At 32.6% G+C, this 13,999-nt stretch overlaps 1 protein-coding gene, 1 long non-coding RNA gene and 1 pseudogene across 2 annotated transcripts; all 3 read right to left on the bottom strand.

The window, feature by feature from the left end:
* Positions 1 to 424: 424 nt before the first annotated feature.
* Positions 425 to 1,214, bottom strand: BNAC05G25220D (uncharacterized protein At2g29880). Its single transcript, XM_013854909.1, has 2 exons — positions 1,089 to 1,214; positions 425 to 1,009 (listed from the first exon to the last, which is right to left on the bottom strand). The coding sequence occupies exons 1-2, from the start codon at positions 1,212 to 1,214 to the stop codon at positions 425 to 427; spliced, it is 711 nt and encodes a 236-aa protein (XP_013710363.1).
* A 3,344-nt stretch (positions 1,215 to 4,558) lies between these two features.
* Positions 4,559 to 7,448, bottom strand: LOC125587004. The gene is made up of 2 exons (XR_007323577.1): positions 5,109 to 7,448; positions 4,559 to 4,942 (listed from the first exon to the last, which is right to left on the bottom strand). It is a non-coding gene; the product is annotated as an uncharacterized LOC125587004 (long non-coding RNA).
* Positions 7,449 to 11,067: 3,619 nt separating this feature from the next.
* On the bottom strand, positions 11,068 to 13,443 carry LOC106401594 (annotated as a pseudogene).
* Between the last annotated feature and the right edge of the window lie 556 nt (positions 13,444 to 13,999).

Below are 13,999 nucleotides of genomic sequence, written 5' to 3'. Positions count from 1 at the left end.
GAAGAATCTGGAATTTAAAACATAAGAGCATTTCTTTAGATATCCAATAAAAGTTAATATATATACGTACATATATGTCTTGCACTTGTGTATTCAGGACCCATGCATGATGCATTTACAACATCTCTTTTGAAGAGGGAGCACTAGACATATTATATTGTTATACAGTACCTACACATTTAGGGGCGCTAACAAATTATAATGTGGAAATAACAAACGTTACCAATCGTTGTTCGTGGCCCAGGAAGTGATCAACGTAAACTAGAACCTACAAGAAAATAAAAAGTCCATAAAGAACGTATTTATTTAAAAGCAACACAAAAGGAAGTACAAAACCAGAAGAAAAAAACACAATGAAAAGCATAAACATAAACACCATTAAAAGCTAAACCAATTAAACTAACATTAAAAGCTAAACCAAATTTCATGGCTTACGTAAACTACGTTTAATCCATCTAAAACGTTCCTCCTTAGTCATACTTATGAATGAAACTTTCATTCCAGACTGGTGAACTAAGTCCATCGCATCAAAACGGTCATTCTCTTCTAAATCATGATTTTCCTTAATAGCATCCCACACAGTACCAACTTTTTCCTCAGCTTCTTTTTCTTCAGCTTCTTTTTGCCATCTTTGTTGTATCATACTGACTATTTGGTTGGTTGTTCCAGTAACAGCACTTATCTCCTCAGAAATTTTCTCCACAGTATATACTTCAGTCCTAGCTCTCTTTCTTATGGGGAGCTTTTCTATCACATTCTTCTGTCTCAAAGATGGAGCTTGTTCTATACCATCAGTATCATCATCATCATCCTCGTGATCTCCGATCATTTGAGGAGATCCTCCTTGATATTCCCATTCATTATCTCCTGTTGTATAAGTGCGGGCATCTGTAGTATCGCCTAAGCCAACTGTATTATTTCCTTTTGCAATATTTTTTCCACATATCTTCTCTAGGTCTTCAAAATCTTCAAATGTATCATCACGTAAGTATTTATGTTTTTTATGACCCTACAATAATTACAAAATTGTTATCATACAAGACAAAAACAAAATGCATATAAAATAACTCTTTTAAAAATTTATATACCTTCAAATATTCTTCCCATATTTCATTTGGAGCAGTGAAGTTCTTCGTGTCTGCATCCCAACCAAACCCAGAACTGAAACGGAGAAGATCTACAAAACTCTTATGCTTTTTCCTGAGAATTTTCATTTTATTTTTGTAATGGGAAAAAGTTTTCGTAGATCGACAAATTTTGTTTAGCTCTGGTAGTATTCTTTGCTCCACGGTAAGTTTATTGAATGAACCACTTCCATCAGCCAGTTCTGATTAATGCCATCGACCAACAAGCCCAACAATGTTTTGGTTTCTTGGGGAGACCAAACAAGGTACGGATTTTTAGTTTTTCCATCTTGTGTATCTCCCATCTTAGATAGATTACCCAAATGTTCAATAATGTTAAAAGATAATACAAGCATTAGAGAAAACAAAAAAAAAACGTCCAACACGATCATATCATTCAACGTCAAAGCATATACTTATTAATGGTAACATGGAGAAAAACAACACACATAATAGCAAAAGCAAAAAAAAATCATACAAAACACTAGAGAAAACAAAAAATAATCGACCTCAATCGTATTATTCAACGTCAAAGCAAGTTTTATACAACTACTTATTAATGGTCACATGGAGCAACAAACAATAGCAAAGGCAAAAAAAAGTTCATACAAAACACTAGAGAAAACTAACCTTAATTTTTTCAGAAAAGTAATGAATGATCTCAGTAGCAAAGGAGCTGCACGTATATTTTTATAGGGCTTTGATATTCAGGTATATATATGCAATTTTTAGTTTAACTAAAGAAGAAATAATCTTAAGCAGTTCTTATCAGTTCAACACATATCATATCCGTATATATTCTAATCATTATCAATATAATAACTAACATATAATTTATGAAAAATAGACTTGAAAAAGTAATACAAAACGTTTTAACACAAAGTGGACAAAAACATGAACAAAGCCCAAACAATGATACAAAAAAGTGCAAACCAAACGTGATTTGTATATAACAATTGTTTCACTTAGGACACTTCTAAAGTGTGATCATATCCTGCAGAAGAATTGACTGTACATGGAAAAAAAAACAAAGTTCCTTATTGTTGCTCTTCTATGGTTATTTTGGTCTCTGTTTCTCCCATTTGGTGGTGATGTGTTTACGGGTGATCTCTTTGAGAGACCCGCAGCCGGCCGTTCAGTGCCACATGATGTATCATCTGAAGCAATTTCTTACTCCAGACTCTCCTTCAGCAACAAGTTATGTTGGTGGACCAGTGTTCAAACGTTCTAGGTCTAGTTTCTAGTTGCAATGCTATTATCTGGTTATGTACGTGCTCGGGTGTCCTAGGTCTTGACTCATGGGTGTTGATGTTTCATAAGAGGATGTTTAGGTGGCTTAGCCTAGTTCTAGGTGTCATTTCAGTGGTGGATTGAGGATGCGAATATCGTTAGCTAGAGCTCTCTTTGTGCAACCTACTCTTTTGTTGTTAGATGAACCCACCAACCATCTCAACCTTAGAGCAGTTCTCTGGTTAGAGGAGTATATGTCGCTGGAAGAAGACTTTGGTTGTTGTTTCACACGATTGTGACTTCCTCAACACTATCTGCACGGATATAATACATTTGCTTGACCAGAATCTCCACTTATGTCGTGGTAACTTGGATGGTTTCGAAACTGAATATGAACATCAACACAAAGAGATGAAAAAAAAAGTTTGAGATTTATGATAATCATGATTCCTCTAAACCATGATCCTGATAATCAAATGATCAGAATCCTCCATGTGACATAAGTTTAACGACAAAACCCAAGGGCAATCCGCACATCGACTCAAGCTGAGACGTGCATTCTCTGGGATCATGATAAGATGTAGATCGCCATAGTTAACTGCACTTGGTACTCCTCCATCAAATTAAAATTGACACTCAAATATCTCTAGTCTTGGCACTGTCAAAAGACCAAAGCTAATGAAGAAGAGATAGACGACGTAGATTAGACGAAAAAGATGAAAAAATTGTTTTATTTATTTATTTTGAAATACCATGTCATTAGATGGTATTTGTTTCCCGTGAATTTTGTGTATAAAACCAATTACCTAATAATTCCAAATAACTCTTGGTAAATATTAGGAGTGAAATCTTTGTTTTTCAATAAGGGGGGATTTGAAAGAGTTTGAATAAATGATTAATTCAATAAGGGTGGATTTGATAGAACTTTTATAAATATTAGATACAATAAGGAGAGATTTGAACAAAAATCAGGAATCCCCCAAATCCTTAGTACAATAAGTCTCCCTAAGTCTATATAATCATAAAGAAAAATAAGAGAAGATTACTTGGTAGAGATCGGCGAAGATGGATCTAGAACTCTCAATCGTTTTTTTTAGTTTTGCAGAGATACTTTTTTTCATCGATAAATTTTAATTGTGTTTACAAAAATCGATATACTCATGTTGTCAGTAAACAAAAACTCCATCTTGACCCAAATGGACCCATCGTTTATCCACTAGTCTCATTTTGTATATAATATATTTTTCAAAATCCATTAAAAAGCCTTCTTTCTTTTTTAAGTAGAGATGTTACATTTAAGAATTTAAAAAATTAATATAATCAATATTACGAATAACAAATAAATTACATTACAATTTATAAGAATAAAATTTTGTTATTTTAAAGCTCATAACACAATTTCTAAGAGTATACATACTTCTTTTAATATCATGCCCAACATATACATATATTATTAAAACATAAAAAATAAAAAAATTGGAAATATATTAGATTATCTTATATAAAAATACATAATCTTATAATTAACAAAATTTGAAGAAAATTTATTTAAAAGGAAACAAACTCAAAATCTAGTTTGTAATTAATTTCAAAATCCTTAATCAACTTTATATTAAGCATTTTTCTTACCCAAACATTTACATAATTGTATCACGTTTGTCTTCTGATTTATTAGTAGTTTAATTTTGGTGAGAAACACTTTCTTTTGGCGAAAAGAATGAAACGAAGTACTATTCCTTTTTGCTTTTAATAAACAAAAGAAAATAAAATATATAACAAAATAAAAACACGCAATAATGTATTTCTGATTAAATATTTGCAATCAACTACGTAGCTTTGTTTCTATATGTACATTGCCTTAGTTTTTGTTTAAAAAGAGAACTCAAATGTCAACATACGAATAGCACACTACAAAAATATGCACATTGTTAGCACGGAAAATATGCTATATTAGATGTTTGATAGCCAATTCATAAATATTATGTATACGGCAGCCATCATAGGTACCCTTTCTGTGAAAGCATTTTTTGTCCGTTACGAAATGTGCACATATGATAGCAATACTTGGATGATATTATTAACTTTACTATTAGCACTATTTTCATGCTATTATAGGTCATCTAATAAACTAAAAATAATTATAATTAAAAATAAAATAATTGAAAATTAAACCAAAATTGTTTTATAATTAAAAATAAAATAAATTTTATTTATCAAATAAATTTTATTTATAAATTTTATTTAGTTTACAATAAATTTTGGTTTACAAAAGTAAACCAATAATACAAAAATATATTACTCTAATCTTAACTAAACCAATTAATGAATGTAAACCTAACTAAACAAATTGATTAACTAAACCTAAATCTAAACCTAATAGATGCTTCAGCCACCGTCCACCATTCAAACTTGCCACCATCTGCTGTCCTCCTCCACCCTCGCCACCATCTGCTGTCTTCGCCACCGTCGTCACTCTCTCTCCGCCATCGTCAACAGCACGATGTCACCAAGTCATCGAACCATCACGCTCAGCCACCATTGTCGACCTCGAGCCACCAAGCTTCTTCAGCCTCCTCCACCTTCTTTAACTAAGAACATAAAAACAAATACACAGAGAGAATCGAATACATAAGAACAACAAAAAATCAAAATCAAAACATAGAGAGTGACATTTGAGAAGCTTCTGACATTTGACGGATCAGATCTCGTACTTCACTCATCAGACTAAATACAGAGAGAGAAGAGAGAGGTGACCTTAGTGGTGGTGAAATGTGTGTTGGAATGGAAGGTAGTGGTGAGGATGAGCGCCTCGGTGGTGGTTGTGGTAGCGATGAGTTGAGAGGAGGCGTACGGAGGCAAGTTTCAGAGACTTGGTTGTCCTCTCCATGATTCTTCTTCTCTCAACTCTTGGACTCAAACTCCAAATCAATTTCTGCCACACCGCCTTGCACCACCGGAGAGGAGAAGACCAGAGAAGAACGGAAAAAAACGAAGAGGGGATGAACAGAGAAGACACCACGCCTTGCACTACCGAATAAGAAAGAGGAGATGAGATTCGTAGAGGGAAAGAAGAGATGAAGATCTGAGAAAGAAGAGAGAAAGAAAGAAAGACGAAAAGACATAAAACAAAAAGAAAATAAAATCTTGAAAGTATTCTATCCATTAGATCAAAGCTCCATCAACGGTTAAGATTATAAAAGGAGTGATATGCACCTTTCTTACATTAACCAATAGCAGTCCACCTTTTTAGTTTATTTAGATATTTTGAGTGGTTTTAAAAGTCTGTGTGTGGAAATAATTGTCATATTGGGATTTATGGTTGTGATTCAAAGTTTATGGGCTATGTTTAAGATTTAATAAAGGTTTGGAATCTTAGGATTATGGTTTGGGTTTTGGTAATAAAGGATTGGAATCTTAGGAATATGGTTTGGGGTTTGGTAATAGGGTTCAGGGTTATCCATGTGATTCTTTCTTAACCAATAGATATTTATTTTAATAATTGATGTTTAAGTTTGAAAATATTAAATTAAAATCAAGATTATGATTTGGATATAGAGTTTATGTTTAGAATTTAGGGTTTGAAATATAGCGTTATGGATTAATTTTAGAATGTAAAATTTATGTTTTGGAGTTTATAATTATTTAAATATAGTGTTATGATATAAAGTCTGGTCATCATTTTAAAATTTTGTATGTTTACACAGAAATCTAATTTATAATTCGTTTATAAATTTGTACGTTTGATTCAAAAGTTTAAAAGTTTTAAGTTAAGATTTTATGGTTTGTAAAAAAAATATGATTAAGAGTAAAGTTTACTTTTGTGATTTAAGATTTGGATGTTGGAATATGAGGTTTAGGGTTAAAGTTTGATATTTTGGATTAAAGTTAGAAAATAATAGATTTGAAGACTAGATATAAGATTAGTAGTTAATTTTTTAATAATTTAGATTTGAAGTTTATATTTAGAGTATTGAATGTATAGTTTATGTTTGAAGTTAGAATTTAGAATATATAGTTTGATTTAATATTTATGTTTAAGAAATTATAGTTTAAGATTAAGAATACTAAAATTTGAGTTTAATTTTAAGACTTGATGTTATAATTTGAAAAGATTAGAGTTTTAAGGGTTGTCTTTAGATTTTTTAGGGTTAAAACTATGTTTAGGATTTAGGGGTTCAAATAGCTTTTTTAGCATTATAAAAATACTATTATATGTCTTTTATAGCATTACTAAAGCCACGAAAATAATGTATTTGGCGCTTGAATCTAATTTATCGCTAAATATTGGCGGAATCTGTGATTTTATCTTTCCGCTAACTTAATTTTCAAAATAGCATTAATTAAGTGCTATTTTAGGTTCTATTCTATCGTAGCATTTATCTAGCGCTATTAGATAATAAGAAAAAATTTAAATCATCTACGATAGCAGTTCAGTAAAACGTGTTATAATAATCTGCTATCAATGTAGACTTTTTTTGCAGTGGCATTTCTTGTGAGAAAAGTATTCATTGTGATAATATATTATGAGCATTTTACTCTAGCGGTTTATGCACCACCCTGTAATATTTTTTTTTTAAAAATGAATTATTAGGGGAACATAGAGTAAATATTTTTTTAAAAAAAAATGGATTACGTACGTGCAGCAGGAAACTCACAGCTTTGCATGCTGAGATGGAATGTTTACTTTGGGAAACCTCATGTATGAGAAACACGAGGAAAACCTCGATATGGTTTGAGACGGATTGCTCGGACCTAGCGGACATGACTATAAACCCGGTGGATTGGGCGCCAACTTTTGCGGCAGAGATCGAGGTGTTCCAGAGATTACACGAGGATTTCGAGGATGTGAACCTATCTCATATTCGTCGGAGTAGGAATGATCGGGAGGACGCATTAGCAAAAGAAGAAAGGAATAAAGAGTATATTTTTTCCCATATAGATCAGACCCGACCAGACGGAGGTGTTCTTCGGAGAATCGGCTCGTCTGATCACCACTTGATCTAATTTAGATGGGCAGCTGACAAAAAAAAAAAGAGAGTAAATGTTTGTCCTTTGGAAAAATGGGAAGTAGTTTAATGAAAGGGTACTTCAAAAGCCAACATGACTACATGAGAAACACACAAGTTTTGAGGTTAATTTACACATAATTTTTCTCCCGCAACACGTTACCTAGCGTAATGCTTTGATAATTATATAGAAAATTAAGTGAGGAGACACATCTAGAGATCGGAACTCCTATTTGGAATGAATGTTTGTGTCAGAATAAGAACTCAGAAGAAATGAGGTTGAAACTCTCTTTTTGTAGAGTTTATAAAGTGTTCTTAACGAATGTAGTACCTTTTTTTTTTTTGAGAAAATCATCTCCCTTTGAATAGAGTTCCTCCTTTTCTATTTACAGAGAAAAGTGTTGAGTGCACCGACCATAAACATGACTTTTGAACTTATTTTATTTCGGGTTTTATGACCAGTGCGAGTGGTTTACAGAATCTTTGGTTATGACTTATGGCCAGTGCGAGTGGTTTACAAATTGCTTTGGATGACAAAAGAGGTACTATATCCATTGTAAATGTAGACTCCCATGGATTCTAACAAAGTGCTGTAAATGTGGTCAGTTGGAGATCAAGTCGAATGTACTCTTCTTTCTACAAAAGTGTCTGAATCTGCTGTAGTCTCTTCAAATATGTTTACCTCAATTTCTGGCTCAACCATAGATGCAAGCGTTTTACCAACTGTCTGAACCGCAGAACATGTTCCTTCTGTAGATACTGCTCCACGCAACACAACTACTCATGCTTATTCATCCACAAAGCAGGTGCTTCCTCTAACAGTCACAACATCTATTTTGGACATTGCTTTCTTCAATGTGTCAGCCACAACAGTTTCAGACTCTATTATCTTTCATACCTTAGAAGCAGCAACAATAACTACCTCAGACACTATTATACTCGTATCCAAAATCACTAGCACAAGCCTCTGCCCATCCAGAATCATTTGTGGTGCTCCCATCTATTCCAATAGCCAATGACACCAAATCAACTACTCTACCCGCCAAATAAGCATCGACTGAGATTGCTTCTAGCAGTTCAGCCATGACTGAAATTGCACCTATTACCACAGAGCTGATAGCTCCAGAGGCTGCCATTCCAGCTACATAAAAGTCATGTTCTCTTGAAACCTCCTATCACAACTTTGAATGCGATTTCTTGGTTTGGAGATTTCTCTTATATCCCTTTTATTGGTGACTGCACAGGTTTTCAAAATTAATATGAATCAGGTCAGCGATCACTCAGGAGGTGGAAGGCAACTCAGACCATCTCAGAAAGTTCATAATACGCAATGAACTGTCCTAGTTTGTTTTTATAACACTTTATTTGGTCTGTATGTATGAATGATAGCTTGTTTTTTTTACCATAATTTTAATATGAAAGTTTTTTTTCAACAAAAAGAATCTCCTAATAAGGACTTTTTGACCACTTATCGTTCGGTCCCAACAAGTTCATACGTAGTAGACAAGTTGAATAATTTCCTTTTTTGCGTTGAATTCTTTGATGGGCCTATAAGCCGATCACTACATCTAGTAATATAATGGGCCTCACTAACAGCGTTAAAATACTGATATTCCAGCGAACTATGTTTATGTTACGAAGATACTTAAATTTGTAAAAAAAAAATCTGTACGTTCTTAGAATCATGTCTCTAATTTTTCCAATTAATTACAAAAATTGTCCAACAAATTAGAAAGTAGCATTTTTTTGTCCAACTAAACAAAACAGTCCAATAATTTAAATAATTTATCCGTCAAAAATTTAAGTTCATTTCGTGTTTGTTTACTAACCCATCGAAATCTGTTTGTGTTCTAATCATATACCCTAAAACTCTATTCAAACCCTAACTCAATTCAAACCCTATTAACACCATCGAAAACCTATTGTCCAAAAAACTATACCAAATATATTGGAGTTATTATAATGCCTATGTCTTATTTAAAATTTTTTTATATGAAGTTGCCGAAATATATTTAATATCATCTTTCAATAATATTAATTATACTATTATAGTATAGGGATAGCATATTTCAAAATCATTAGTTTTCAATGTTATTGGCCTTTTAAACAGCCAATAATATTTAAATATTTAAATATAAATACTTACCAATTTTGGTATATAAATATAAAACATAATAAATAGAAAATCATAAATTTTTGGATTCAAATCAAATAAATTCCAAGAATATTCTCTATAACATCCATTTTTCATAATTGCTACATACCATAAATTCAAAAGATAATATATAGAAACAAGATTTTCCACTTTAATTAAATTCACTTAATGAACACGCAGAGAATATATTTTGTTTGACATGGTAACTGAATTTTCCGAATCTATACTATTAAGATAGAGATATTCGATAATAAAGAGAGGATCCTCCAACTTTCTCCCCAAATTTCTCCTAAAACCTAAGCACCTCGCTTTAAATCAGATCGATATTATAAATATGTGGCACCAGTTTCCTATTCAAACTCACACTTTCGGTTCCAGAAATAATTAACATGTCTTAATTAATTTTACCGCAAATAATTTAAAATTTAATTTCTTACTAACATTTTGTATAGATGAAAAATGAACATAAATGTAAAAAACAACTGCTAACAAAAACATTAAGACACTTGATATACATTTTATGTATAAACACACTTTATGTATAAACACATTTGTTATAATAATAAATATGTTAAAGGAAATAAACCGCGCTCTGAAAACGCGGATCAAAATCTAGTTATACTATTAAAGCATATTAGTTTTCAATTTATTTACATTGTCATGTCATTACTGATTTTAGGATCTTTTAATTAATTTCACCCATTTAATAAAGAAACAAATATTTTGAAAATAATTTTGTTTACATATACAAGTTTGTTTAGATTATTTGTAAATAATAAGTGTTTAGTTCGTTTATAATTATTGCTATTAGTTAGGTGTTTTTATCATTAAATCGTTTATGGATTTATTTAAACTAACATATCTAAGTTACATCACAATTTTTTCTTTATTTGTCTTTTCAGGTTACAATATAAAATCAGTTGAAATTTAAACTAGATAACTTTTATTTAAATAAAATGATTACTATTTCCATAGTACTAATATTTCTATAAAATCGGTTGTTTATTATTTTGAAATATAGTTAGATAAAAATGAAGTAATTTTTTTTTTTTGCTTAATTGATAAACATGAAAATTTATTGGGTTAGACAAATTTATTTACATTATATAAATTACATAATTTTAATCAAAATAATTTTATATAAAATAAAATATGATAATATTTATGGCATCGAAAACATATATATACCAAAAATAAAAAATATTAAAAAATATGAGAATATTTAATATATTTTTTTACATAGTATATCTTTAGAATGGGTTAAAATTTAATATAATTTATAGTATATATGTGCCAAAAATAAAAATATTAACACAACAAAAAATAAAATATCAAAAATTAAAATTTTGTTAGAAAATAGTCCCGCGATTTAATCTAGTACTTTATTAAAAAAAAATTACTAAATCGCCTAAAGCTCCAAAAAAATTTATCTCATAAAACTGGTTTCCACGATTTTCTTCTAGTTATCACCACTCCGCATAAACGTAAACCAGAATTGTTCATCATCTTGGTACTTACTGTATCGATTTTCTGATTAAACAACTCATGTATGAGACATTAAAACCTAGGGAGAAATCTACTAGAATGAAAACAGAGTTACATCGTATAATGAAAAACGTAAAGAGATCATTTACAGAGACGTCAGAGGATCGTTTTCATTTTTGTTTATCTCCATCAGACAAAAACTACTTACAACTAGAGAGAAGAGAGATATGTCAGAAGGAAAGAAGTAGAAGAAAATGATGACTGGTCTGATGGTACAACATTGTTGAGGTGGACTCTCGCCAATCTCAGCATTCACATCTCTTTGCTAATGTTTTCTTCACCCCTCTCACAATCTTACCGAACCATATCAAGTTCATGATACCTAATGCAGCTGGTACACCAAATACCAGAGCGTATCCGAAGATGTGCATCCTCATGACCTATAACCAGAAAACAAAGTGGATCCAACCACATTAAACAAACACAGTAAACCTCGAAATTTTGACAGCGTTGTGATGTGTATTGAGTTCAACGAGGAAGGTTTTGATGCAATCGGAAACAGTCAGGTAGTGAAGAGACTGCCGAGAATGCGATTATGAGGTTTACCTGGTTGTAGTGGAGATACACATGGTAAAACATGTATATGAATAGTAGAATTCTAGCAACCTGACAAGAGAAAGTGTTAAAGAGTGATAAGTAGAGACCAGATGATGTGCACCAAAATGAGTCGAGTGTTGATTATTTCTTTATGTAACAGCCAAGCCAAGAAGATGAAAACGCCATTAACAACATATGCCATTGACTTCTTCATACCAGCTGTGTCCAGGTACCTTGCATAAGATAATCAGCTTTTTTGTCAGAGAAAAGACTGCTAAGGTGGTATATGGTACATGGAAACCAAAAAGGGGGGAAGTACCATCTCAAGTTGATCTCTGGGGTTGTAATCTCGGAAATGAGGACCATGCAGGTATACAACTGCCCTTCCCCAGAAAACAAAGAGTAGGCAACTGCTACCCCTGATAGCGAGTGATGCACAATCTGAAATCAAATGCAAATTCTCTATCTAAGTTTTATACATTCATAATACAGTGTTTTGGTTGAGAACAATTTACTTACATACTCAAGTCCACCCAAAGCAGGATATTTCCAGAAGATCATCCCAAGATCAGCAATAAAGTAACACCAATAGATAACTGCAAATCGTTTATATATGTGTCAATGTTAAAACATTCTTCTCTCAAAGAGTCAACATAAGTTGAAAAATGATGTTTACCCCTAAACCAAGAGAGGAAAGACGTGAGGTCCGGAAAACAACAAGATCATTGTGCCACCTATCGGAAAAGAGATCGGACCAGATGACAAAGTAGAGCGATAGAGCAGAGATAAAAAGAGCATGAACTGTTGAGATACCACTGCCAATATACAAGGGAACAAACCGATTGTTCCATTCGATTCTCTGAATTTTGGTGAGGATGATATATGTCTTGGAATGGGAGTTGCTGATAAAGTGACAAAGATCATAGACCTGCAAGAGAACAAGAAACACACATACGAATCACAAAGGATCTAGCTTTGTCCTATAACTATCATGAAGAAAAAGGGAAAGTATACCAGAGGTGTAAGGAATAAAAGGATCAGACAAGAGATAGTTGTTAACCAGATGCTGAGCTTGATGATGATAAGACTTGATGGCACCAATCGTTTGCAAAGAAAGCGACGACATTGCAGACAGAGAGAGATACTCTTCTCAACTTTTATAGTCTCATCACTGGCCACCAATAAAGACAGATCAGAGAATCAACAACTCCGCATTAAAGAGATAAAATCTTCAAACTTAAATACTATGTTAATTGATTCATTCTACTTTGTCACATCCTTTCAACGATATATGAACCCTAATCTATGATAAACCCCCAAAAAGGCTCACAATCTAAGAACAACAAACAACATCTTGTATGAAACCTAATCTCAAATCTTCAAACTAAATCAATGCAGATTCGAATGGGCAATACGTAGACTGGGACGATCCTAGACAATGATTAAAATCAGCGAAACTCGGATTCAATCGAAGTCAAATCAGATTCAGGTGTACCTCTCTTCTAGGGGGGGGGAAATCTGAATTAAAATCTCTCGGAGAAATGGACGCAAAGGAAGGTGGGTTCAGAAACGGCGAGAAAAGTGAGAGAGAGTGAGAGAAACGAAGGGTGAATGGGAAGTAGCATCAATGAAGGCTTTAGCTTTAATCAACGTGATTGCGAAGGAGGAGGAGAAGACAACACAGGAAACACTCCTTCCTTCTCAACCAAAATTATTATATTAAAAAAAAACTACAGCCTGGTGCACGATAACAAAAGAAACAAAAAAAACAACAACAATTATGTGTCCGAAACAAAGAGAGGGAAGTTTGAGCATGTAGCACGAACAAAAATTATAATCAAGTCAAGTCCATGCACTTACCATTCAATGGTTTTTTTTTTTTTTTTTTGACATCATTACAATTCAGTGGTTAGAGTATAGCCTTTCATTAATTCCATATTAGCCATGTTCGTTTCATGATCGCTACATCTAGCGGCTGCGATCAAAACTTAAGTCTTTAATCACGATAACCCACGACACCGGTGAAACATCTCTAACTCTATTTTCGGTCGCAGCGGCCATTAATAATGAGTAAAACGAACGCTGAAATTAACGGCGGCAGCGGCGTTCCGTTTTTTGTATCTCCGATAATCATCAGCGTCTATTTTAACATTCGGTTCTGTTTTTTTTTCTCCGTCGAAGTGTATTTCTTTGCCGCTGCGACTTAACGCCGCGATGATGAAACGAACACGGCTATTATCCCCCTACATCCAGACATCTTTAGGATTATTTTTGTTTTCTTCTTTTGTTTTTCTTGTCTTTTGTTACAATCATGTTTTTCCCTTTGTATTTTAAATAGCTTTTAGTTTTTTTTTTAGTTAATACAATTATTTAGTTTTGTATTTTGCATATTAAAAAATTAG

This window comes from Brassica napus, chromosome C5 (genome assembly GCF_020379485.1).
Source record: "Brassica napus cultivar Da-Ae chromosome C5, Da-Ae, whole genome shotgun sequence".
In the NCBI taxonomy this organism is placed as follows: Eukaryota; Viridiplantae; Streptophyta; class Magnoliopsida; order Brassicales; family Brassicaceae; genus Brassica; species Brassica napus.
This window is presented reverse-complemented; position numbering and strand designations above follow the sequence as displayed.

Bases quoted from the DNA above. Each gene is read 5' to 3' on its own strand.
- BNAC05G25220D (XM_013854909.1), bottom strand. From the start codon at position 1,214: ATGAAAATTCTCAGGAAAAAGCATAAGAGTTTTGTAGATCTTCTCCGT. The intron at 1,010-1,088 runs GTATATAAATTT...TAATTATTGTAG, and splicing joins TATGGGAAGAATATTTGAAG to GGTCATAAAAAACATAAATA.